The sequence below is a fragment of the Cyprinodon tularosa genome, unplaced genomic scaffold, assembly GCF_016077235.1.
Source record: "Cyprinodon tularosa strain WSP-4 unplaced genomic scaffold, ASM1607723v1 ctg807, whole genome shotgun sequence".
Lineage (NCBI taxonomy): Eukaryota > Metazoa > Chordata > Actinopteri > Cyprinodontiformes > Cyprinodontidae > Cyprinodon > Cyprinodon tularosa.
The window spans coordinates 87,204-115,020 of record NW_024039571.1 but is presented as its reverse complement, the minus strand read 5'-3'; the positions used below and the strand labels follow the sequence as shown (position 1 = coordinate 115,020).

General features: G+C 44.0%; 1 protein-coding gene across 6 annotated transcripts in view; it reads right to left on the bottom strand.

Moving 5' to 3' along the window:
• Nucleotides 1-349: 349 nt before the first annotated feature.
• rhbdl3 (rhomboid, veinlet-like 3 (Drosophila)) overlaps nt 350-27,817 on the bottom strand; it is a 66,969-nt gene continuing 39,501 nt past the window's right edge. For 2 of the 6 annotated variants that reach the window (XM_038271716.1, XM_038271717.1), the window contains 7 exons: nt 24,177-24,335; nt 15,324-15,548; nt 13,172-13,320; nt 7,623-7,735; nt 4,845-4,945; nt 2,647-2,707; nt 954-1,225 (listed from right to left, as the gene is read on the bottom strand). In XM_038271716.1, coding sequence (XP_038127644.1) covers nt 954-1,225; nt 2,647-2,707; nt 4,845-4,945; nt 7,623-7,735; nt 13,172-13,320; nt 15,324-15,548; nt 24,177-24,335 — 1,080 coding nt within the window. Of the gene's footprint in view, nt 1,226-2,646; nt 2,708-4,844; nt 4,946-7,622; nt 7,736-13,171; nt 13,321-15,323; nt 15,549-19,131; nt 19,289-24,176; nt 24,336-27,817 lie in introns of those variants that run through there. The other 4 variants (XM_038271715.1, XM_038271721.1, XM_038271718.1 and 1 more) reach the window with 4 other exon arrangements.

Genomic DNA, 27,817 nt, shown 5'->3' with positions numbered 1-27,817 from the left:
TTTCAACTATCTGGGAAAAGTCAGCAAGGAATAATCAACTGATGATTATTTGTACCTGAAACTAAAACGTTCGCAGTGATTTCATGAATTTAGTGTTTAATCAGAATAAAAATAACAATATTCGCGGATTTGCCATCGAACTTCTGGCCAGAGAAAAAACCCGTAATATGTAGCCAACATTTGGAAGAAGAATGTTTTCAAGATGACTTGGATAATAGCGCATTGTGACAAACACCAGATACAGCACTGGGACTTGATCAACAGCCGATACCGCACCGTGACAATGTCACTAACCAGTAGGTGGCAGTAGTGTTCTTTGACAAACATGGATGCCTCCAGTAAAGCACATTCACATGAAAATTACTCTGAATTAAAAACACTGATCATTTATTGAACAGGATGGAATCATTTCAGATTTAAAGAACTTTCAGAAGTTTGGATTCTGAATATGAGCGACTTTTCCTTTAAATGATTCCTTTATGCCTTTATTTGGATTCTGAAGGTAATACTGAACAGTAACGTTTGAAGGTGACTGACTTGTTGTTATTTAAATCTGTTTCCACTGAAAGTTTATCCAAAGATTAAACCATTTTTTCCATTTAAAAGAATTTCGATAAATGATCCAAAAACAGGATGACTGAAGCTGCCGGCAGTCCGACCAGGAGCCAGATGTGCAGAGAGACTTTCAGCAGGTGATGTCTTCATGAGAAGGCACCTGAGGAGTTATAGGCAGCAGAGGTAAAGCAATGCTGTTAAATCAGCGGCTTCTTCTTTGCTGATGTTTCATCATCCAGAGTCCCAGAAACAGCCAGCAGACAGACCAGGAGCAGGTGGAGTGCAGCTTCAATGCTAAGGCTAGCATTAGTGGAACTGGTAGCAGGCTGTGGGATGTCTCACACCAACAGATGAGGCTCAGGTGAACCATCCAGACGGCGGCCATCTTTAATGACAGCTCACGGCGCTGGCGGGATCCGCACGTCCAGCAGGCTGTAGGCAAAAACGTTCCAGAAGACGGCACAGAGCACAAACAAGGTGTAGACGCAGAAAAATATCCAGAACAGGGACTGCTCCTGAAGCCGCTGCTCGTAGTTCTGCAGGACCACCACCCCCAGGGTCAGGCCCACCAGGACCCCCCCCAAGTGAGCTACAAAGCTGGGGTTGGGGCAGGAGGGCAAGGCTGGAGGGTAGAACCGCAGCCACACAGCGCGGCCAAACTCTACGCTCACTGCAGGCGGACAGAAACGGTCAGCAGGTTAAAATATAACGTCTGACAGAAAAGAAGCTTCAGCTCACAGAAACATTTTATTAACATCAGAACGACTTACAGTCTAAGGTTGTATTTGTAGAAGTAAAAAAAATCACAACTATAAATTAGTTTTGCAAGCGTTCAAATTTTAAGTGCAAGTAAACAAATTCTGTTCTACAGGTTGAACATCAAAAATCTCTCAGTTTTGATCCAAATATAAATTTGGTGTTTTTTTTTAAAGTTATACCTCTTTAAATTCTCGAGTATAAAAAACACAGATTATGTTTTGTTAGTTGAACATCAAAAATCTCTTCATTCAGTTTTGCTCCAGTTGATCTAAAACAAATGGTGCAAAACTAATTCAAACACGAGTATTAAAAATATAAAAATAAAAAAATAAATCCATGAATAAAACTGCACCAATCTGCTGCTGAGTCACAAATTCAACTTTACGAGTTACTCCTTCATTTTCATGTAGTACCCTTGATCGGACAGCAGGGGACGCTGCCTGCTCGGACGGTCCGTAGACATTCTATACGCAGACGCCTGATTGGTCGCTGGCCGACAGGTTTTTGATGTTCAACCTGTAGGACAGAATTTGTTTACTTGAACTTAAAATTTGAACACTTGCTAAACAAATTTATAGTGGTGAATTTTTTCTTTTTACTTCACAAATATAAAACTTAGACTGTGTCTCATTCTACAACTTCAAATTCACACTTACAATGCACAAATAGTTTTTGAAACGAAAATAACCTTCATATTATTCCACCTAAAGAAATGTTTTTAAAGCCTGAAGGGAGAATAATTCGTTTCTCTGATAACAATCAGCTTTTGGCTCCTTTTGGCTCCCCCCCCCCGGCGGCTCCGTGGCCTCTGTCTCTCAACCACTGTGTGTCTGGTGACATCAACACGCTGGGTTGGCGGTGATGATGTCACCAGTGCGACAGAAATCAGGAAAGTAAACAATGGAGAGCATCATGTCAGGAAGCCAGGGCGTAGTCAGTGAGCTTTATTGTTTCTCTCTATTATCTGACTCTTTCTCATCAGAGCTGCTCCATGTTTATCCAATGGAAACAGAAATAGATTCTGCTTCTTAGATCAGAGGCGAGTGGCGCCGCGTGTCGACGTCCGTACGATGCGTTCAATGGTATCACGTAATTTAGCGGGTCAACCTGATGTTCCCACAGCATGTCGATCAGAGCCGAGTCATTTGAAGGCGACTTTAACCCTAACCCTAACCCTGACTTTAATCAAGACTCATCTGATGAACACCGCAGACCTTCACTGACTGCCTGTCTTGTTTTTCATGTTGTTTAGGTTTGTTGTACAGTGATGTCGGCTGTTTAAAGGATAATTTGTCTTATTATCATAAAAGAGGCGGGTTAAGTTGAACTTACTGCAGACCAGAGCCATGGCCATTCGGAATAACTTGAACTGACACTTCATTCCTGACCAGTTCTGGAAAAATAAAGAATAAGAGACAGAAAAGGGAAAAATAAAGAAATTCACTCACATCCTGTCATTAAATTGTTCCCTTAGTCTTAATTCAGGTCAATTGTGAAATGGTTTGAGGAGCTTTGGTCCTCTGAATCATCCAGGTCATGTTCAAGCTTAAAAAGTTCAGTCTAGGCAACCGGACACTATGTTTTCTAGAAGACGTCTCATCCAGGAGGCTTCTTCAGTTCTAACTAGTGATGTGGAGCAGCTCAGCAGTTAGAAACCAAAACCATCGACGGGCAACATTTCTACCGGCTCCAAAGGAAGCAGCTCCTCTCAGGCCCATCAGCAGCAGCATTAACTCAGTCACTGCCAAACGTCTGGCCTCCCTCCTCGCTCCTTTAGCACATTGCTAACTCACAGGGCTTCTCTAACGGAATAAAGGACCTGACGCTGGACTCGGATGAGACCATGGTCTCCTATGACCTCACAGCTCTTTCTACTTGCATCCTCACCCAAGAAGCCGTCTCCACAGTGAGGATGCGTTTACTTCAAGACCATCCTCTGCCAGATAGGACCAATCTGACCACATCTGTTCCCTGTTGGACTTGCGCCTCACCACCGCATGCTTCCACTTCAACTAGATTTCTACAGGCAGGAGCATGGATGGAATCTCCTCTCTGCCATAGTGGCGAACGTTAGATGGAGGAAGTGGAAAGCGGAGCTCTACACTCATTCATGGAAACAAAACCAGTCAGTGGTTCCGATATGTGGATATGTGGATGACACATGGGTCAAAATAAAGACCAAGGATATCAATACGTTCACAGACCACATCAATAACCAATACCTATATATATATAAATATCCATCTATAGAAATACCCTATGCAATAATCCTGTATTATAATCCTACTATAAAAAAGAAGAGAAGCTGTCCTATGATGACGTTCTGCATATAATGTATATAAATCCCATCATGAACCATTTCCTTCCTTTGGCTCCTTCTTCTCCTTTGACTGTTTGAGCTGATGGAACAAGTAACTTTCTCCACTGTGAGATCAATGAATGAAGTCAATCAATCAATCAATCGATCAATCAATCAATCAATCGATCAATCAATCAATCAATCAATCAATCAATCAATCAATCAATCAATCAATCAATCGATCAATCGATCGATCAATCGATCAATCGATCAATCGATCGATCGATCAATCGATCAATCAATCGATCAATCAATCGATCGATCAATCAATCAATCAATCAATCAATCAATCAATCAATCAATCGATCAATCAATCAATCAATCAATCAATCAATCGATCAATCGATCAATCAATCAATCAATCGATCAATCAATCAATCATCCAATCAAAGCAGCGGACAGAAACATGCTGTTCATCCAGGAAGATGTGAAAGATGTCAGCCTTGCCTTCCTGTTCTGCACGGGTCACATCATGGAAGACAGAAAACTCAACATAGAAGTCTACAGGAAACCCACAGACCCCCACCAGTACCTCCGTCTGACCGACACCACCCACTGGAGCGTCATCAGAACCCCCCAGACAGGAGCAGAAACCATTGCCACCACTAACAGAGGGAGGAGCAGAGAACAGGGACACATCAGGACATCCCTGAAGAACGGTGGGTCTTCAGGGATGTCCTGAAGGACGCTCTTTGAGGACAATAACGTCCCGATTCTGGACATGGAAGACAGACGGTTTGACAGAGGGGTTAAGGAGAAACCAACAGAGGAGGTTTCCTTGGACAGAACCTTTCACCAACCTACAAAGCACTGATAGGATCAATACCCAGAAGATTCACCCCCCACCCTCACCTGACTCTGACGACCCCTAATGACCTTTAACCCCCCCAGGTGACCTCCTTGGCCAATCCAGTAGGAGGGATCAGAGCCTCCTTTGGCCCCCCCCCTTTCTCTGTTCCCCCTGCAGTATATTAACACCCCCCCCCCCAGGATGAGAGGAAAACTTCCATTGCCTAGATTGAACCTTTACAAGCTCCGCCCCTCTGTGCTGTCATCAGATGCAGTTTCACTGAAGGATTTATTCACACTCTGAGATAGAAGCCTGTGAGCAGTGGGCTGATCTCTGCAGGGACAAACTGGCATCTGGGGGGGGGGGGACACAGAAGCTCACCATTACTACATTGGCCAAATGTGCTGAGACCAGGGCGTAGACTCCTCCGGATGATCCCACCACCGGAGCCGTCATGTCAGTGACCGACACGGCCAGAGATCCTGCAGAGGAGGAAGAGCATCACTCTGTTAAAGGAATGACGCCCATATAAGGACATCCTCTCACTGCCACTCTCTTAAGAACATTTTCATTTCAAGGCTTTTCTTAATATGAACGGGAAAAAGTTGCGTGCAGAAGTGTTCAAAGTTAGATGGCTCAGAGGTCAACCAGTTCACACCAGGACCTGGAACCGGACCGCTTGGCAGAAATCTAAAATAACTAAAGCAAAGTTTAGAAGAGTGGACCGAAACTCCTCCTGTGCTCCTCTAGATGAAAATGACTGTAAAGGCGTCCAAAGCCCGCTGCAGACAGCTGCTCCCTTCAAGGAGGGTTGGAAACCTTGGGGGGGGGGGGGGGGGGGGGGTAGGGGGGGGGGGGCATCCATCATATCTGAGCCAGAACAGAACACTGAGCTGAAACATCCAAAACCAACCATCTGGTTTTTAAACGTTTCAGTCAAACCATTATTCTGCAGTATCCCATGCAGGCTCAGCTATGATGGAGGCGACACCCAACATCCATCTCCTGTGATCACGCTAAAGGTCACATGCATCAAACGTCATCAGAGGTTTTCCAGCAGACATTTGATTTTCCTGATTTACAGACATTGTTGGTAGTAGCAAGGAGCCCTGTAGGATGTTTTCCATCTCTAAACATGAAAACCAAGAAGTCAAAGGAAGCGTTATTTCATTGCTGCCTTTACTTCAGGGCTTCCCACTGATCTTTAGACAAGATGTAGAAGAGAGATGCTGCTTCTCTGTGGTTTCTATTCATCTCATCCATTACAGAACAATCAAAGCTAAATTTAAACCTTAAAAGACCAAAAAATAAAATCATTGAAAGATTAACTATTCAAATCTTCATCTTTTTCATATTTAGTCTGGATATTTTCTTTCTTTATTGCTTTCAAATGTTGTGCGCTATGAATAAAAATCGCTGCCTCAAATATTGTTCATGTAATGCATATGCACATACTCTCCATTCTATAATAGAAATGAATAACATCTAATCCTTTACATGCAGCTAACATATTTTGAATGCATATCCTAGTGAATGCCCACTGCTTGTGGTAAAAATAAATATATATGACAGAGAGTCGCAGCAGGCTGATGGCTCCTCCTCTCTCAAACACGCCGTGTTTATTTGTTGGATTTGGTGATTAAGTCACCTGATCACCACCTGAGATTCTCTCTCTAAATCTGTCAAGTGATCATTTCTGGATGAATCCAGAAAGCAGGCATCTCTGTTCAGCCCTTCCTGAAGCAAACGTCACCAATCCGCCAAACTCTACTGGAACTTTAAAATGCTTAAAGCTCCATCAGGTTTCTGAAACAGATCAGAGCGATTTATAAACCCACCTTATTTAACCACAACTACGGAAGAGGATTAAGGTCATTAAAGAAAGCGACTCAATAAAACAAAAACAGGCTAATGATTTCTAACTTTAATCTCAGAGTTTGGACTTTAAATGATAATTCTGGATTTAGTCAGCCAGAATTTTACCTTCAAAATTTAAAACCTGTTTTTTTATGGCACTAAATCCTCTTCTGTCAAAAATAGTCTAGTTTTAACAGTAGTCAAAGCCTCCAAACCAATGAAGCTCTAAATTCCCAAAAAGGTTAAAAAAGTTAAAAAAAAAAAAAAACTGGTCTTTGTTTTCCAAAGTATGAAGACGTTTCGCTTCCATGAAGCTTTTTCAATTCAAATGTCTGGATTATATTTTAGTTCCAAATAAATCAAATCAAATGTTGGTACAATCATTTTGCATTAAACATACGGCTCCTCTGGAACAGAGTGACTTGCAGATTCTGCTGCCAGTTAGCAAAACCCACAGCAGCCCGCAGCACCACACTGCATCTGCTCCGCTGCTGCTGGTCGATATCTAATTAAAACAGCTGACATGTCCGTGTGTGTGTGTGAGTGTGTGTGTGTGGGTGAGTGTTGATGAGGGTGTTTGATTTATCGTCCAGCTTCCTCCTTATTTTCAGAGTGAGGTCAAAACTAAAGGTCACTTCATCCATCGGTGACCCTCAACTCGCCACACAGACACATAGATTATTTAATACATGTTTCCATCTGAGGTGGTGGGGACAGACCGGACAGAGGCGGGACAGACCCGACCCAGGGGGACGCTTTGAGGTGGTGGGGACAGACCGGACAGAGGCGGGACAGACCCGACCCAGGGGGACGCCTCCAGGTGGTGGGGACAGACCGGACAGAGGCGGCACTGACCCGACCCAGTGGGACGCCTCGAGGTGGTGGGGACAGACCGGACCTAGTGGGACGCTTCCAGGCGGTGGGGACAGACCGGACATTTTTTCTATATTTCGTATCACGGCTTCGCTCCTCTGAGGCTTTCTGACTTATTACCAAACAGGAGTCATGGCCACCATGTTTGTCTCTCTTCATATTTCATCAGTACTGAGGGTGTTTCCATGCATCTCCTTCTGCTCCATCGTTAATGAATATGGGGGACTTTAGATGGAGAACCGAGAACCGCCGACATCTCATCATCTCTGCTGGGTGATCACAGATCAAACCATCTGTCTTCAGCTCATCGCACACTCACACATTCACACACTCACACAGGGCTGATTCTAAAATGTTGTGAAATGGAGACAGATATCCAGCAGATGGTCTAACGGAGGATTCAGGATGACGCTTAGAGCTCAGCCCCACCTGCCAGCACCCCGCAGACGTAGATCAGCCCGATCCTCTGGGCCCCGTGGACCATTTCAAGAGGCACTCCAACCAGCAGCTGCATGGCCATGTTCAGGCTCAGGTGTTCGATCCTGTAACACACACATCATCCTGTTAGAGGCAGGTATTCCATTAGATCCCTAGAATGGCAGGAGCTTCATAGAAAAATCACTAATTACATAAAATGCAATAAAAAAAAACAACTCAGAGCTTCCAGCCTGTAGGTCAGGCCGGGTAAATGAGCTGGACTTCCTCAAATAAAAAAAAAACAATTCTATGCTGGACAATGGCTGCAAACACGCAGCAAATTATAGACAACATCTGTGTACAAACTCTATAAACACGCAATCACAAAAATACAAATGCAACTGAAAGCAAAAGCAAAATGCCTGCTCCGCAAAACAGAAGAACTCCAGACCACTAGAGGGAGTCGAACAAAGAACAAACCACATCAGAACAGACCCTCCATACAAACAGCTTTAAACAAGCTTTAAAACATAGAAATTAATAGAAAGTTGGAAGAAGAAAGGAGAGTTTCATCTTTTTATTGTCGACCTTCATCAGTAGAAGGCAGTTATAACCATACACCTCTCTGCTTCTTTCTGTATCTATGCTTCTTTTTCTATGTCTGCTTCTGTCTCCTTGAACCCCAGTGGGCCTCAGCAGATGGCCGCTCACACTGAGCCTGGTTCTGCTGGAGGTTTCTTCCTGTTCAAAGGGAGTTTTTCCTCTCCACTGTCGCTACAAGCATGCTTAGTGTGAGGGATTGCTGAAGAGTCAATGAGTCGATGCAATCAGCTGGTTTTCCTTAGATAGAAAACTTTGAATCAATCTGACTGGATGATCTGGTTGAACTGGAAAGTGACCTGAGATGATGATGTGAATTGGCGCTATAGAAATACACTGAATAGAATTTAATTGTGTTTCACCTAAATTATATGTAAAAGTACGTCTTTGAACGGGTTTTTCAAGCCAGGTGTTCAGATTGTGATGTGAGGATCGATTGATTGATTGATTGATTGACTGATTGATTGGTTGATTGATTGGTTGATTGATTGATTGATTGATTGATTGATTGATTGGTCGGGTTTCACTGGTGAGTGTCTCATCTCATCCACCTCTAAACCACCTTCAGACATCCTTCTAGCTTCTCTCCAAGTTCTGGTTTTTAAGTTTTATTGTCATCATTACAAATTTCAGACGTTTTGAGGCTTATTAGTTGCTTTATTCAGACAAACGTTCCACTTTATTTCAGTTTAGATTGTTTAATATTTCCCAGTTCATAACCTTATTCTGTCCAGCAGAAGAAGCAGGTTAGGGTCATAGAGATATGATATCAGCTTCTGTTTGACCACATCATTGTTTTTGTCTTAAACTTTGTTGAACATGAATTCTGCTTCATGAAAGGCTGTCAGATAAACAAAGCCATCTTCAAAGACTCATCCACATTATTTTTAATTTGTTCGATAAACAAACTGAAAATAAACTGTAACCAACAAATTGGTTTTCCAGGCTTTCTTTCCTCTGCTACCATCTCTCCTCAGTAAAGGACCTTTTAATCAGCTGTTTTACGATGAGAGAACTTTAGTCCAGGATTTATTCAATCAGGCTCTGGCTGTAGCTGATGTAACATTATGTGCAGCAAGATTTGTTGGGTTATTAAATTAGCAATTATTGGTTTTTATGAAAACACTATCAGAGAATCACACATCCCCCAAAATGATCCCCGACTGTAAAACTTTTTATCATCCTTGAAGTAGATTTGCTTTATTTCTGACATGGAGACGATAAAGAGCCGCATCCAAACTCAGTGACTGACTTCTTCCCCTAAATCCTCTTTTCTGGCTCCGTCTGTCATACGATAAAATAGCTGCTAAAAGCAGCTTTAAAATTAACATTTAACCAACAACCTTAAATTAAATACATTTTCTATCAAATAGAAAAACATCTGGTCACATGCTTCCACTCATTGATTATTGTGTTTGTAGCTTTAGTAGAACCAATGTTTTCAGTTCTTTTATCATTTCTTTAACTTATCAATTGATCAGGTGAAGTCGTTTCATCGATTAGACTCGTCCTTTCATTGATTAGACGCGTCCTTTCATCGATTAGACGCGTCCTTTCATCGATTAGACGCGTCCTTTCATCGATTAGACAGTCCTTTCATAGATTAGACAGTCCTTTCATAGATTAGACACGTCCTTTCATCGATTAGACGCGTCCTTTCATCGATTAGACGCGTCCTTTCATCGATTAGACGCGTCCTTTCATCGATTAGACGCGTCCTTTCATAGATTAGACACGTCCTTTCATCGATTAGACGCGTCCTTTCATCGATTAGACACGTCCTTTCATCGATTAGACGCGTCCTTTCATCGATTAGACAGTCCTTTCATCGATTAGACGCGTCCTTTCATAGATTAGACAGTCCTTTCATCGATTAGACGCGTCCTTTCATCGATTAGACACGACCTTTCATCGATTAGACGCGTCCTTTCATAGATTAGACACGTCCTTTCATCGATTAGAATCGTCCTTTCATAGATTAGACACGTCCTTTCATCGATTAGACGCGTCCTTTCATCGATTAGACACGTCCTTTCATCGATTAGACGCGTCCTTTCATTGATTAGACGCGTCCTTTCATCGATTAGACAGTCCTTTCATAGATTAGACAGTCCTTTCATCGATTAGACGCGTCCTTTCATAGATTAGACAGTCCTTTCATAGATTAGACAGTCCTTTCATAGATTAGACACGTCCTTTCATCGATTAGACGCGTCCTTTCATCGATTAGACAGTCCTTTCATAGATTAGACAGTCCTTTCATCGATTAGACGCGTCCTTTCATCGATTAGACGCGACCTTTCATCGATTAGACGCGTCCTTTCATGAATTAGACTCGTCCTTTCATCGATTAGACTCGTCCTTTCATCGATTAGAGGCGTCCTTTCATCGATTAGACGCGTCCTTTCATCGATTAGACGCGTCCTTTCATCGATTAGACGCGTCCTTTCATCGATTAGACGCGTCCTTTCATCGATTAGACACATCCTTTCATCGATTAGACGCGTCCTTTCATCGATTAGACGCGTCCTTTCATCGATTAGACGCGTCCTTTCATCGATTAGACGCGTCCTTTCATCGATTAGACGCGTCCTTTCATCGATTAGACACGTCCTTTCATCGATTAGACACGTCCTTTCATCGATTAGACTCGTCCTTTCATCGATTAGACACGTCCTTTCATCGATTAGACTCGTCCTTTCATCGATTAGAGACGTCCTTTCATCGATTAGACGCGTCCTTTCATCGATTAGACGCGTCCTTTCATCGATTAGACACGTCCTTTCATCGATTAGACGCATCCTTTCATCGATTAGACGCGTCCTTTCATCGATAAGACACGTCCTTTCATCGATTAGACTCGTCCTTTCATCGATTAGACACGTCCTTTCATCGATTAGACACGTCCTTTCATCGATTAGACGCGTCCTTTCATCGATTAGACGCGTCCTTTCATCGATTAGACACGTCCTTTCATCGATTAGACGCATCCTTTCATCGATTAGACGCGTCCTTTCATCGATAAGACACGTCCTTTCATCGATTAGACTCGTCCTTTCATCGATTAGACACGTCCTTTCATCGATTAGACACGTCCTTTCATCGATTAGACACGTCCTTTCATCGATTAGACTCGTCCTTTCATCGATTAGACACGTCCTTTCATCGATTAGACGCGTCCTTTCATCGATTAGACGCGTCCTTTCATCGATTAGACGCGTCCTTTCATCGATTAGACGCGTCCTTTCATCAATTAGACGCGTCCTTTCATCGATTAGACTCGTCCTTTCATCGATTAGACTCGTCCTTTCATCGATTAGACTCGTCCTTTCATCGATTAGACTCGTCCTTTCATCGATTAGACTCGTCCTTTCATCGATTAGACGCGTCCTTTCATCGATTAGACTCGTCCTTTCATCGATTAGACTCGTCCTTTCATCGATTAGACTCGTCCTTTCATCGATTAGACTCGTCCTTTCATCGATTAGACACGTCCTTTCATCGATTAGACACGTCCTTTCATCGATTAGACTCGTCCTTTCATCGATTAGACGCGTCCTTTCATCGATTAGACTCGTCCTTTCATCGATTAGACGCGTCCTTTCATCGATTAGACGCGTCCTTTCATCGATTAGACTCGTCCTTTCATCGATTAGACTCGTCCTTTCATCGATTAGACTCGTCCTTTCATCGATTAGACTCGTCCTTTCATCGATTAGACGCGTCCTTTCATCGATTAGACGCGTCCTTTCATCGATTAGACGCGTCCTTTCATCGATTAGACGCGTCCTTTCATCGATTAGACGCGTCCTTTCATCGATTAGACGCGTCCTTTCATCGATTAGACTCGTCCTTTCATCGATTAGACTCGTCCTGTCATCGATTAGACTCGTCCTTTCATCGATTACACTCGTCCTTTCATCGATTAGACACGTCCTTTCATCCATTAGACACATCCTTTCATCGATTAGACTTGTCCTTTCATCGATTAGACGCGTCCTTTCATCGATTAGACTCGTCCTTTCATCGATTAGACACGTCTTTCATCGATTAGACGCGTCCTTTCATTGATTAGACACGTCCTTTCATCGATTAGACTTGTCCTTTCATCGATTAGACTCGTCCTTTCATCGATTAGACGCGTCCTTTCATCGATTAGACGCGTCCTTTCATCAATTAGACTCGTCCTTTCATCGATTAGACGCGTCCTTTCATCGATTAGACTTGTCCTTTCATCGATTAGACTCGTCCTTTCATCGATTAGACAGTCCTTTCATCGATTAGACACGTCCTTTCATCGATTAGACACGTCCTGTCATCGATTAGACTCGTCCTTTCATCGATTAGACACGTCCTTTCATCGATTAGACACGTCCTTTCATCGATTAGACTCGTCCTTTCATCGATTAGACGCGTCCTTTCATCGATTAGACTCGTCCTTTCATCGATTAGACACGTCCTTTCATCGATTAGACACGTCCTGTCATCGATTAGACTCGTCCTTTCATCGATTAGACACGTCCTTTCATCGATTAGACACGTCCTTTCATCCATTAGACACATCCTTTCATCGATTAGACTTGTCCTTTCATCGATTAGACGCGTCCTTTCATCGATTAGACTCGTCCTTTCATCGATTAGACACGTCTTTCATCGATTAGACGCGTCCTTTCATCGATTAGACACGTCCTTTCATCGATTAGACTTGTCCTTTCATCGATTAGACGCGTCCTTTCATCGATTAGACTCGTCCTTTCATCGATTAGACGCGTCCTTTCATCGATTAGACGCGTCCTTTCATCGATTAGACGCGTCCTTTCATCGATTAGACACGTCCTTTCATCGATTAGACTTGTCCTTTCATCGATTAGACTTGTCCTTTCATCGATTAGACGCGTCCTTTCATCGATTAGACACGTCCTTTCATCGATTAGACGCGTCCTTTCATCGATTAGACTCACCCGGTGTGCATGAAAACGTAGCTGAGGAACCTCCAGGCCTGGGCTCGGAGCTGGGGGTGGTAGGGTAGTGGGCTCTTTAGGAAGGCCGGGCTGGACACCTGCAGGACCAAGCGATCCAGCTGGATGCCATAAAACATGAAGACTGCTACCTGGCAGAGCAACGGGAAACAGCAGGACAATTCATTAATCATTTATAATCAAAATGAAACTCAGAAATCTGAAAGAGAGAAACTGAAATAACTCCCGAAGTTTTAGAACATCTCCAGAAACGTTCCCCCTGGGGTGGAAAGATTCGTATTTTCTTTATTTTTCCAGGAAGGTGCAGGGTCACGATCTTGGCACTGATGACTGGCATAATGGTTCGTTCCATTCACCTGTCCAGTTTCTCATCACCGTTCACCTGTCCCACCTGCACCAGTCTCTATTTAACCTGCCTGCTTCCAGTCGTCAGTGTCAGATTATTGGAGCCTTGGTGAGAGTTCTCTAGCGTTCCTGTTTTTGTTCTGATTGGTTGATCCTGACCCGTTCTGCCTCTCGACCTCTGAGCCTGCCTGTTCCCGTTCTGATCTGTTTGCCTGACCTGTCTTTGGACTCCTGCTGGATTCTGACTGTTGACTGAACCTGGATCTGCTTCCTGCCATCCACCAGGATTTCCCTTCTGTACCTCTTTGGATCTCTGATCTTCCGTCCTGGATTCCTGGGAACTTCTTCACTTCGGCTTTAGCTTCACATTCTGGATAGTCCCGCCTTCCTTCGCCTGCTTGGATCTGTTGGTCTGGAACTTTCTGGGCAGCGTTCGCCGTGATGTTGGCAGCCGTTCGGGTGGAATCCACGCCTTCCTCTGGGTTTGGACTGAACTTTAAGACCAGGGTTTGTGACTCCTGCGTTTATAATCATCCTCCATCAGATTAACGTGGTCACTAACCTGAGTTTTCTCTCTGCAGAGGTTCCTGCCTTAGAAGTCCCTGCAGTAACTACAGATCCCTCCTTTAAAATAAACGCTTTTGATAAATCAGTCTGTCTGCCTTAAATTCTGGGGCCCCTTTCCTGAGCCTTGACATGAAGGTTTATCTGTAAAGAGCCTCTCCTTCAGCGCGCTTAACTTTTCTTCTTTTTATCACTACTGAATAAAAGCCAGACTCTCTTAAATGCTGCAAACTTGGGATTCTGTTCATCTGATTCTCAGGCTTTGTATATAAATAGGTCTGAATAAAACTATATTATTATTCTTTCACTTTGTAAATATGAGCAGCTCTGTTGGAGTCCATTGAAAGCGTAGATCATAGAGCATAGAGCAGCGTAGAGTCCAGCAGAACTCTAATGGAGGATCAGGGCGGCAGAGAAGGACTAAGGAAGGAACATGGAGGAACATTTGGCACAAAACAACGTCAGAGACGTGAGGAGGAGTCTCCAAAACATCTCCGGCTTTGGGCAGAGGAGCAGCAGCAGGGCTGCGGACAGAGACACCAAGTTTGCAGACGAGTTGAACAGGTTTTTAACCCGGTTTTATATATATGTATATATATATATATATATATAAATATACATATATATACGTGTGTGTGGACACACTGTATATACTGTATTTTTCCCATGAACCTTTTTCTTCTCCTTTGACTATTTAAGCTGATGTAACGAGTAAATTTCTCTACTGTGAGATCAATAAAGTCAATCAATCAAAATTCTAAATATTAAAATGAATAATTTGGTCTTAATTGGAGAAATGAGGTTAAAATGAGAGTCATGAGCAAAATGGTTCTTTAAAGATTAAAAGGTCATCATAAAATCTAATAATCTAACAGATCAGATTAACAACGTTTCTATGAACTTTACAAAACTGTAAAAAAAATCCTAATTCCCTTAAAAAAATGTAATCAATCTCTCATCCCCAATCTGGGTGGAATTAAAAACTCATCAAACTTGGAATTAGGCCTAAATAACTCATAATCTCAGCAGATTAAAATCATTTTAAAGGCATCTCTCTAAAGATGTTTTAATATTTACTTCCTCTCTCAGCTTCTTCCAGACAATATTGTAATAAAAGGCCTCTGTGCCATCACCCCAATCTTTAACTACTTCCACAGATTAGAGTCAATAAACTAAACGTTAAGCTGAATCTAGCAGCTGTATGGTTCCTTCCTAAGCAGCTTACCTCTGCGATGGTGATAGCCAGAATGAACCAGGGGGGGGGGCAGTACGTGTAGCTGTCAAAGTACCACTTGCGGTCGACTTCGCGGGGCAGCGTTTCGTAGGCGACGTGACGAACTAGCCGCTGGGAAAGACCCAAACCCACCTCGTCTCTGAGGCTGCAGCCTTTCAGCTGCCGGCTGCCCTGCAGGATGGCCCGCCGGAAACTGTTGGAGCGTTTGTTGCTCATCTGGGAAGAGAGACGAGAAGAACGAGAGAAACCGGTTAAAGGAGTGGAGCTCAGAAATGCATTTATTCATAGAAAGGATAATTATAAAGATGTTTTAATGCTGCGTTCAGGGAATATTATCAGAATAGCCTCATTAGCATCCAGCTACCAGGATCTTTACTGACGACAGCCTGTTATCCTTAGCAGCAAAGATCTTCTTCTCCTAGATCAGCAGTTAGTCCAGATCCCAGATTGCTTTTATCCGTATTTACACCTAAAAATGAAACTACAGACTCTACAACGCCACGCTACAACCACAATAACTGCTGCAATGTAGAATGAGCAATTACTATTTAATACTCTGTGCAATAACCTGTTTTTCTATATCTGCCACCCAGTGCAATAACTATATATATATAAATATCCATCTATATAAATACTCATGGATCCTACCAGCTAGCAGGACCTTTACTGCTGACAGCCTCTTATCCTTAGAAGCAAAGATCAGCAGTTAGTCCAGATCCCAGAGAGCGTTTATCCATTTAAAAAGGAGTGCGAACCGAGTTTTATCTCTTTTATCTGTGTTTGATGAGTAATTAGAGTATTTATGAGTAATCTGTTTGTCTTTTATCAAAAAAAAAGAAATCAAAGAAATTTCCAGATTCAAATTTTTTATCAGACGTCCGCGGTAACAGCGACACAATAGATCAGGGGTCCTCAACGTTTTCCAGGCCAAAGATCCCCAAACTGATGGTGACATGCAGCGGGGACCCCCCCCCTGACTGAATATATTGGATGAAATTTCTCCTTTAGCTCCTTTAGTTACTCTATTACAGATGGAGTAATGTCGGTGAATGCTGAACTGATGGTGTATGCTACTCTGACAGTGAATGCTGAACTGACTGAACACCAGATAATGTGGAGGATGACGAGCAGAACGAGGAAAACAGTTTAAACTGCTACAGGAAAATGGATCAGGAAACATTTTCCTGAATTTGAAGCTGCGTTGTTATTATCTAAGGTCTTCTTCACAGAGAGACTCTGACTGCACATCTAAGCGTCTATGTTAGCATTGTGCATTGATTTATTAAGGCGTTCTATAAGCTTGGTGTCTTTAATGTCATGTCAGATGATGCTAATCAATCCGTTCCTCCGTCTCAGTGCTCCTTTTTAACACCATCTTGGACCTCTGTGACATCATCAGCACCAACTTTAGATGTAAAAACTTGTAAAAACGCGGAACAATAAGAACATTCCCAATGTTAGCAGATGGTTCTTTAATGATGGGTCTCAGACCTGTAAAACTGTGGGAAAATGGTTACAGGTTACCATGGTCACTACTGGACCACACAAAGGCAGAGTGCAGCCACAGCACCCCCCCCCCCCCCCCCCCCCCCCGGTTGCATAAAGACAGTTAATTCTTCTGGTGGAGTCACTGCAGTTCATCTCCTTTTTACCCCAAACAAAAGGCAGAATGGCATCCTGTGTGTTGACCCTCCACCAAGAGGAGAACGGGACAGTGGGAGCCAGAGGCAGGGGGGGTCCAGCTGGAGAAAAGTTCCCCATTTAATAAAAGGAAAATATATTGGTGAAGGAGAACAGAAACGGAGTGTGTGTGGGTGTGTGTGTGGGGGGGTTACCATTAGGCAATAACAGGCAGGTGCCTAGGGCCCCAAGTTCATGTATGGTTAATACAACTATTCCTTACTTCTGCACATTAATTCTGTTTTTGATAAACATCCTTTTGCTAAAATGCCATCAGAACGCTGATAATATTAAGTGTGTCTCAGCCCCCCCCTTCAGTGTCCACCATATTGGATCAGTCCATTTGCTGCACATGTTCAGAAAGGTCCAAACAGACAGCAGCAAACCATTTGAAAACAAACCATGCAAAGAGCAGTGTTGCCAACTTAGTGCTTTAGTCGCTATATTTAGCCACTTTTCAGACCCCTCTAGCACTTTGATTTCTAAAAAGCTCCTAGCGCCAAATCTAGAGACTTTTTTCTGCTACTGGAGACTTTGGAGACAACATCTAAAAGCAGCGAACTCTGCTCTCCAGAGCGAGTAGATTGGTAACCCCGCCTCCTGCTCTCCTCTATCTTGTCTGCTGTCATGATTCATGCAGCTATTATTTCATCCAAATGAAAAATGGAGAACAGATAAGCAGATCATGGCTTGTCTACAGTGAAAAGAAGGACTGGGTTATTTACTTTGGCCTTTTTGGAAACACAGGAAGGAGCAATCAGCTAAGTGAGCTTAGTGCTTGGAAAAAATCTTTCATTCCTTTAGAGACAGCATGAAAAGTCAGCTGAGTACAAAACATAGAGAGGAAAACAAGAAGAAAAGGGACAAGAAGAGAGGGACACAACCTAGAACAGATAATGGATGTCTATTCTATTAACATTTCTACATCTGGAGAATGGGGCTGTTCTATTTGATGTCTTCTCCATTCAGAGGGGCCCCTGCCTGTCTTTGCCTAGGGCCCCACATTTCCTAAATCCGCCCCTGGCTACACTGATCTTTTATCTCTGCCTGATGTTAACATTTAAACCTTAGTCAGCCACAGACTGAGCCTTTTCTCCTGACAAACATGGTAGACCAATGTAATGTTGATCAAATACCAGAAACGAAATGAGAAAGAAATCCTGGATTTTTTAGGAATTTCTTTGTAAACTAATGTGGAAAATAACAAAAGTTCAACTCTATTGCTCTATTTTGAAACATAACATTTGTCTGCAACAATAAATAGACCATTTCCAGCTCATAACATCAGTGGAGCTGTTTACACGTATAAAATGGGAATTTCACACCAGATGCTACAGAAATGCTCTGCATATAACAGCAACTTTGGCTACATCAGTAATTTAACCACTTAGATTTTAATCAATCAATCAATCAATCAATCAATCAATCAATCAATCAATCCATTTCGGAGGAGCTCTGGGCCCTTCCTCCATAACATCCAGGGGAGATTAGATAAAGGGGGGGGAGGCCGAATCCAAAATAACACTTATTGTTTTGAGAGCAGGCTGCACAGGAATTTCCTGTCAGCCTTGAGTTTTTTTCTTGCTGGTTCCTCATTGTGAATCCAATATTCCAGATGTGTTTGGCTTTTCCACCTTGAAGCGAGCACGCACATCCAAGATATCATCCCATCCCACCTTTGCGTTCACCCACCGCAGCCAGCCTGCGTTCCTCCCACCCAGCATACGGCTCAGCTCCCGCTCCTGCTCGTTCACAGCCTTTGTGCCGGCAGCCTGATCGATGCCCAAATTGCGGCTGAAATCATCTGTAATTGAAGATACATCAGATATCCTCCAAATCCAAACAGGAGAAATCTGAATATCATAAATCCAAACATCCATACGTCTTCCACATCCTCCACTGACAGCCCCGCCAGGACAGGAAGGCTCCTCTTTTCTCCGTCTTCCAGTTGATAATTTAATAAATTGAGAGACCAGCTGACCAGACCATTGGTTTGACTTCAGGTGATATGAAGAGAGAGCTCAGAAACGACACGGCAAAGCAGGGACAGAGCAGGGAGGAACAGGAGCAGCAGGAAAATCAGAGAGCAGAACAGAAGATAAGTAAGTTAAGAATTTATCAGGAATATTTCCAATGTTTTGATGTGAATGGAGATTCTTCTGGAATCCACCTCAGCGTCCGTCTTCCTCCAAACATGAGGAGTTGGGTCGGTGCCTAAAGACTCTACTTTGCTTTAATCACATGATATTTCACAGATCCTCTTCTGGATCATCCGTATACTTTTCAGTGAACTATCGTCCGACAGGCGCTAGCTAAAGCGGGGGGGGGGGGGGGGGGGGCATGCCTGGCCCAACATGTTTTCTATTTTCTCCCACAGTAGCCCTCAGGTTAGCACTAATGGCAGCTGTTTCTCTGGTGAGGTCAAAGATGATGTCATAGCCAGGGAGCTCAGACACCGCTAGCAGAGATGGATGGATGAGGGAGGGGTTAGCAAAATGTAAACCCTGAACGTCACATAGAGGGAGTTTTTAGTTTATAAATAAATCTTTAAGATATTTTTATCAAACTAGGAAAGCATTTGGAAAGCAAAGACCTCATGATGGTGATCCGGATCATCAGCATCTTTTCATCATTTGTTGTCAGTCACTAAATGCAGCTTTTCTGTAAAGTTCTAAATGTTTCTTTCATTTTGAAAACAGAAATCCTCCTTGGTGATAAAATCAGCAACGAAAACTGAGGATCCATAGAAGTGAAGCTTCCACCAATAAGACTGAGGTCACTTCATAGATCCAGATCAACCAGATCATCCAGTCAGATTGATTCAAAGTTTTCTATCTAAGGAAAACCAGCTGATTGCATCGACTCATTGACTCTTCAGCAATCCCTCACACTAAGCATGCTTGTAGCGACAGTGGAGAGGAAAAACTCCCTTTGAACAGGAAGAAACCTCCAGCAGAACCAGGCTCAGTGTGAGCGGCCATCTGCTGAGGCCCACTGGGGTTCAAGGAGACAGAAGCAGACATAGAAAAAGAAGCATAGATACAAAAGGCAACTGTCAACCAGCTCCACAGGCGGCCCCGTCCAGGAAACACACAGCCAGGCAGACGAGCTCCGAGCCAGCTCCCATGTCAGAGGATGAAGGCTTAGACTCCAGCAGTCTAAGCCTATAGTGTAGAACTATAGAGATAGATCAGGATAACCTGAGCCACTGCCCTGGACAAAAATGAGTAGGTTTTTACCTACAGAGGATCCAACATATTGTCCCGTCTAAGAAATGAGCCATGCCAAAGTCACAGCGGGGAAAATCATTTTCAGAGGAAACTCGACTTTAGTATGCTGGACGCGGCTCTGTCAGGTGGCCCTTCAGAGAGATTTATGATCCAGAGTTAAATACAGGAAGACAAACAGACAAAACAACAGAGGAAACAAGAAAAACAAGTGAAAATGGAAAAAACAAAGAAGTGAAAGAAAGTGAGAGGAGAGAAACAGGAGTCGTCTGAACGCTGCCAGAGATGCAGCAGCAAGAAAGCAATTACTGACAATCACACTGATGGAAGAGCTGCTGTGCAAAGAGGAAGTATCGAGCCAAATAAAGTGCCTGTCCTGGCCCCTTTCCATTATCCTCCAACACCTCGCTTCACACTTCCACCAACCAGCCGCCGTTACTTTGACAAGAATAAAAAGAGAAAAGCTTCTAGGAGTAAAGATGGAGCTTTTTTTTTTTCCTCTTTTCAGCACCGCCATCTTTGTTTCCAGAAACCTACTTTCTGCATCTTTCATTTGACGATAATAAATCAAACCCCTTCAGAAAACATGAAACTTTAGCATTTTGACCAGCAGCTTCCTGCATGAATGCCTCCTCTGCTCTGCAGGAAAGGACTGAGCTTAACCCAAACCTCCTGCTAGCTGCTAATTCCAGCAGCTTCCTGCATGAATGCCTCCTCTGCTCTGCAGGAAAGGACTGAGCTTAACCCAAACCTCCTGCTAGCTGCTAACTCCAGCAGCTTCCTGCATGAATGCCTCCTCTGCTCTGCAGGAAAGGACTGAGCTTAACCCTAACCTCCTGCTAGCTGCTAACTCCAGCAGCTTCCTGCATGAATGCCTCCTCTGCTCTGCAGGAAAGGACTGAGCTTAACCCTAACCTCCTGCTAGCTGCTAACTCCAGCAGCTTCCTGCATGAATGCCTCCTCTGCTCTGCAGGAAAGGACTGAGCTTAACCCTAACCTCCTGCTAGCTGCTAACTCCAGCAGCTTCCTGCATGAATGCCTCCTCTGCTCTGCAGGAAAGGACTGAGCTTAACCCTAACCTCCTGCTAGCTGCTAACTCCAGCAGCTTCCTGCATGAATGCCTCCTCTGCTCTGCAGGAAAGGACTGAGCTTAACCCAAACCTCCTGCTAGCTGCTAATTCCAGCAGCTTCCTGCATGAATGCCTCCTCTGCTCTGCAGGAAAGGACTGAGCTTAACCCTAACCTCCTGCTAGCTGCTAACTCCAGCAGCTTCCTGCATGAATGCCTCCTCTGCTCTGCAGGAAAGGACTGAGCTTAACCCAAACCTCCTGCTAGCTGCTAATTCCAGCAGCTTCCTGCATGAATGCCTCCTCTGCTCTGCAGGAAAGGACTGAGCTTAACCCTAACCTCCTGCTAGCTGCTAATTCCAGCAGCTTCCTGCATGAATGCCTCCTCTGCTCTGCAGGAAAGGACTGAGCTTAACCCAAACCTCCTGCTAGCTGCTAATTCCAGCAGCTTCCTGCATGAATGCCTCCTCTGCTCTGCAGGAAAGGACTGAGCTTAACCCTAACCTCCTGCTAGCTGCAAACTCCAGCAGCTTCCTGCATGAATGCCTCCTCAGCTCTGCAGGAAAGGACTGAGCTTAACCCTAACCTCCTGCTAGCTGCAAACTCCAGCAGCTTCCTGCATGAATGCCTCCTCTGCTCTGCAGGAAAGGACTGAGCTTAACCCAAACCTCCTGCTAGCTGCTAATTCCAGCAGCTTCCTGCATGAATGCCTCCTCTGCTCTGCAGGAAAGGACTGAGCTTAACCCTAACCTCCTGCTAGCTGCTAATTCCAGCAGCTTCCTGCATGAATGCCTCCTCAGCTCTGCAGGAAAGGACTGAGCTTAACCCTAACCTCCTGCTAGCTGCAAACTCCAGCAGCTTCCTGCATGAATGCCTCCTCTGCTCTGCAGGAAAGGACTGAGCTTAACCCTAACCTCCTGCTAGCTGCTAATTCCAGCAGCTTCCTGCATGAATGCCTCCTCTGCTCTGCAGGAAAGGACTGAGCTTAACCCTAACCTCCTGCTAGCTGCTAATTCCAGCAGCTTCCTGCATGAATGCCTCCTCAGCTCTGCAGGAAAGGACTGAGCTTAACCCTAACCTCCTGCTAGCTGCTAATTCCAGCAGCTTCCTGCATGAATGCCTCCTCTGCTCTGCAGGAAAGGACTGAGCTTAACCCTAACCTCCTGCTAGCTGCTAATTCCAGCAGCTTCCTGCATGAATGCCTCCTCTGCTCTGCAGGAAAGGACTGAGCTTAACCCAAACCTCCTGCTAGCTGCTAATTCCAGCAGCTTCCTGCATGAATGCCTCCTCAGCTCTGCAGGAAAGGACTGAGCTTAACCCTAACCTCCTGCTAGCTGCTAATTCCAGCAGCTTCCTGCATGAATGCCTCCTCAGCTCTGCAGGAAAGGGCTGTGCTTAACCCTAACCTCCTGCTAGCTGCTAACTCCAGCAGCTTTCTGCCTGAACTACACGCAAGCAACAGGAAACAGATTTAGAGCAAAGCAGACTTCTCTCCCTCTCCTATGAAATGACACCCTGGGCGATTTCTATATGCCCAGATCAAAAATGGAGACTGTGGAGGAGCTGCAGAGATCAGCAGCTCAGGTGGTTCATTTTGTCGGCATTCTTTGATGGAGGAGAAGAAAGCTGCTGTTAGGACAGAGCCATAAAGCTCCAGGCTCAGATCAGCGAATCATAAGAAAAGCAGATAAAACCTGAAAAGGCTTTAAAGATGATTTATGTGTCAGTTGGACTGAAAACTAAACATAGAAGCAGAGCTGCAGAATTAAAGCATCTTAATATTTCCACATGTCCTAGTCAAAGGCCTGCAGGGAGCTGACCCTCTGAGCTCGGTGGAGTTTTAATCCAACATGTTTCTGTCAGGATGCTGAAGGACGTTTAGCTGCGACCTGCTCTGCAGCTTATGGCTCCCAGTAGGTTGGGATCAGAGACGTTTCCTCATCGTTCATCTTTCTTCTACTTGAGGTTTTAAAGAAAAGAAACTGCCTGCAGGATCCTACAGACACCCTTCCTTCCTTCCTTCCTTCCTTCCTTCCTTCCTTCCTTCCTTCCTTCCTTCCTTCCTTCCTTCCTTCCTTCCTTCCTTCCTTCCTTCCTTCCTTCCTTCCTTCCTTCCTTCCTTCCTTCCTTCCTTCCTTCCTTCCTTCCTTCCTGTGTTGCAGAAAGTCTAAAGATTAAATTGATGTTTTTTCTTTTATAATTGGCTGACATGTAAAATGATCCTTTGATCCAGCCACTAGATTTGAATTTATTGAACTGTATCCGTAAAAACACTAATCGATCAACTCTTAAAGTTTGTTCATTCCTGAACAGAAGCAATCCCTCAGCCACGGCTTCTGCTGAAGTTCATGTTTTTCCTTTCTGTTGGGTTTAACACGGATAGAATGTAATAAAATTTTTACTTTCTAACGTTATTTGACTTTCATTAAAGTTAAGGGCTGGATAGCTCGCTATGCAGCGCCAAAAGGGGCCAAACTGGAGTCTAATTGCTGAGAATAACTATAGAGGAACAAACTGGAAGCTCAGATCCGTCCTGGGAATGAAAAAGGACCCACTGGAGGCCCTTTTCTAATAAAAACCTAAAATGCTGTAACATAAATATTAAGTTTATGACAAAAGTGACAAGAAATAATATCTTTAAGGCTAAATCATTAGCATACGGTCCGGATGCATCAGACTGGATTAGTTCAACTTTTCCAGCAGGTGTGATTCCTGCCCAACCTGTTGATTCTAGAATCTTATTTATTGGACCTGTCGGACAACATGAAGTAGGCATGAGGAATGCCTCGTGGTCAGATCTATAGAAAGTTCCAGCAGGAACTGTTTTCCTTTAATACAATGCTTACTGCATGCGAATGAGAAAGGCTCACCAGGTTGACCAGGTCCTGGTAGCAGATCTTTCCATCGGCGTTTCCATCAGCCAGAGCCAGCAGCACCTCCAGTTTGTGGGGGTCCAGTTCAGAGCCGTGAGTGGCGAGCAGGTCCCTGAACTGCTCCGCACTGATGCAGCCCGTATTTTCTGGGTCGTACTGCAGGAGGAAAACAGAGAATGATAATAATAATACATTTTATTTAAAAAGGCGCCTTTCTGGACACTCAAGGTCACCGTACAAAACATAAAAAGTGTCAGAAAAAATAAAAATTATAATTATAAAAACATTTAAAAACATTTATAAATACAGAGGCTGTGACAGTGAAATTGATATTTTTAAAGAGAATAAGCAATCTTGAACAGATGGGTTTTGAGTTGTATTTTAAAATGGAGAATTGAGTCCGTATTTCGAAGTTGGGGTGGTAGAGAGTTCCAGAGGCGGGGGGCAGAGCGGCTGAATGCTCTGCTCCCCATGGTGGTGAGACGGGTGGAGGGGACAGACAGGTGCAAAGCAGATGAGGATCTAAGAACACGGGAGGGGGTGGGAACATGCAGGAGGTCTGACAGATATGGGGGGGCAAGATGGTGAAGTGCCTTGAAAGTCATCATGATAATTTTATATTGAATGCGGAACTGTATGGGGAGCCAGTGGAGCTGTCGGAGGACCGGAGTGATGTGGTGGATAGAGGGAGTTCTTGTTATGATGCAAGCAGCTGAGTTCTGGACCAGTTGTAGTTTGTGGAGTGATTTCTGAGGAAGTCCAAAGAGGAGGGAGTTGCAGTAATCTAGTCGGGAGGTGACAAGGCTGTGCACAAGTATGGCAGTAGTGTGTGGGGTAAGGGAGGGACGGAGGCGGTTGATGTTTCTTAAGTGGAAGTAGGCAGACCGGGTAATGTTATTTATATGGGATTGGAAAGATAGTGTGCTATCGAGGATGACACCCAGACTCTTAACCTGGGGGGAGGGGGAGATGGAGGAGCTATCAATAGTGACTTGGAAACTGTCGGTTTTGGAAAGAGTTGATTTGGTACCAATGAGGAGAACCTCGGTTTTACTACTGTTTAATTGAAGGAAGTTGTTGGTTAACCAGGCCTTTAATTCACAGATGCAATTTCTGAGGGAGGTGGGCGGAAGAGAGGACGATGGCTGCGTGGTGAGGTAGAGCTGGGTGTCATCAGCATAGCAATGGAAGTGGATGTTGAATTTACGGAAGATATTGCCAAGGGGAAGGAGGTAGATGATGAAGAGCAGAGGCCCCAGAACAGAGCCCTGGGGCACACCTGAGGTGACGGGGGAGGGGGTGGATTTGAGGGTCTTCAGTTGAATGAACTGAGTGCGGTCAGAAAAATAAGAAATAAACCAGTCCAACGGAGTGCTGGTGATGCCAATGGAAGAAAGCCTACTGAGGAGGGTGGTGTGACAGATGGTGTCGAAGGCTGCACTCAGGTCGAGGAGGATGAGGATGGTGAGTAGTCCAGAATCAGATGCCATGAGGAGGTCATTGGTGATTTTGATGAGTGCTGTTTCAGTGCTATGGAGTGGCCGGAAACCAGACTGAAACTCTTCATACAGGCTGTTGGCACATAGGTGAGAATGGAGCTGGGAGGCAACTGTTTTTTCAAGAATTTTGGAGATGAAGGGTAAATTGGAGATAGGACGGAGGTTGTTGAAGTTGTTGGGGTCGGCACCAGGTTTTTTTTACAATCGGGGTGATGGCAGCAGTTTTGAGAGGTGTAGGGACAGTTCCAGTGGTGAGGGAGGAGTGGATGATAGCAGAGATGAGGGGAGCCAGAGAGGGAAGGCAGGTTTTGACAAGTTGTGTTGGGTGATGCAACGTTCAGCATCGAGCCGCTCATTTAGAGCCCATTTCATGCAGACGCTGCCTGCAGGATTCTGACCTCAGCACCTCTAGATGACATTTAACTGCTGAGAAAAAATCTTTCTTTAACTCAGTTCTTCTTTTTAACAGTTTAATGTCTGAGATCATCAAACTAATTTAAGTAATTCCCCTCTGGGATTATTAAGATATTTCTGATTCTGGATGGATGGATGGATGGATGATGGAGGATGGATGGATGGATGGATGATGGAGGATGGATGATGGATGGATTATGTGAGGTCCCTAAGTGGAGGAAAGGAGGCCGCTATCCTCCCTCCGTATGTTCACCTCTACTAATGCAAACATTCGCCTGAAGGCCGCCTGCCAGGGGGGGGCTGCAGAGGCTCGCTGCACAACAGGCCTCTGAAGCATGCCAGCAATATCCAGCCCCTTCTGAGCAACCACTGATTGCCCCCCCCCATTGTTTAAGGCAAAGACTCGGTCTCTGTAGCCGTCCTCCTGACCTCTGCTAGTGGTGAGATTAGCAGCATGAAGGTCGCTCCTTTCCTGACCATCGTCCTCGTCTTACTGAGTCGCTGAACGCCTTTAATAACTATTTTACTACCATTGGTGAAAACCTTGCAAATAAAATTAGACCTCCTCAGATTTCTTCTACAAACACCAGCTGTAGCGGCTAAAATCCTTTATTTTAGGCTACTGGTTGCTATTCCTGAAGGCGATAAGATTATAACGCCAATCTTAACGTTGACTTATAATAATTTCTCCATAGTTTTACTAATTGCCTTTACAAAAAAAACATAAATGTGACAGAATTTAAATCAAACGCAGTAGAAAACTGTAGCCTCCTCTGATTAACAACAATAACCCCCATCAAACAATCAGAACTCAAAATGAAATACGCCCCCTGGTGGCGATAAACACAGGAAAGGACAAATGGCTCCTACACCATCTCTGAGGAAATTATCTGAAGTCTTTCTTCTTTAAACGTTAAACAGCAATCCCATTCAGACAGAACGTATTCCCACGGCTAGAAGGTGTTTCTGTTCATAGGTGGCGACTCTCGCTACCTGATCCGTCCCGGAAGAACCATCCGTCCTGCGCAGCCAGAACAGAATAACTTTAAAACTTCCGGGTGGCAATTTCTTACTTTTTAATTCTTTGGTCTTTTTCTGGCAGGAAGTTCCTTTTCAGTATTTTAGTATTTGCATAAATATCGCATTTTCTAAAAACAAAGCAAAGCACTTAAACAGCGTTTGGAACGTTCCTGCTCTGAACATGTCTGACGACGACTTCTCGCAATACGATCAGGAGAATGGAAACGTTTCCATTTCTTCCCGAAAAGTCTTCAATTTTTCTATACAATGTAGTTTAGCATTCTTTAATGTTTTAAGTATATAAATAAGTATTTTCAGTGACGTTATTACGTAGTTTTTGTTCAGTCCTGGTCTTATGGTTCGGTTTGCGCTGCGCGAGACGGATCGCAGACTGGGGTGTAAAAAACGGTGCCACAAATGAAAACCACATGTTGCGTCGCCAACTTTGTTTACGGCAATCTAAAGGGGACAAACTTATTAGCCTTACATGTTGTACCTCTATTTGGACAAATATTGTCAGTGGAGGAGGGGTTACCCCCCGCCCCCATTGCTAAACCCACGTAGCATCTCCAGACCTGGATTAACGCACAGCCTACTGAGTCTATAGTAGATTAAGTTGACCAGATTTATAAAATCTAATCTGAGGACATTTCTAACTCGTAGATTAAAATAAATTCCTATCATGAAAATTAAACTAGGAAACAG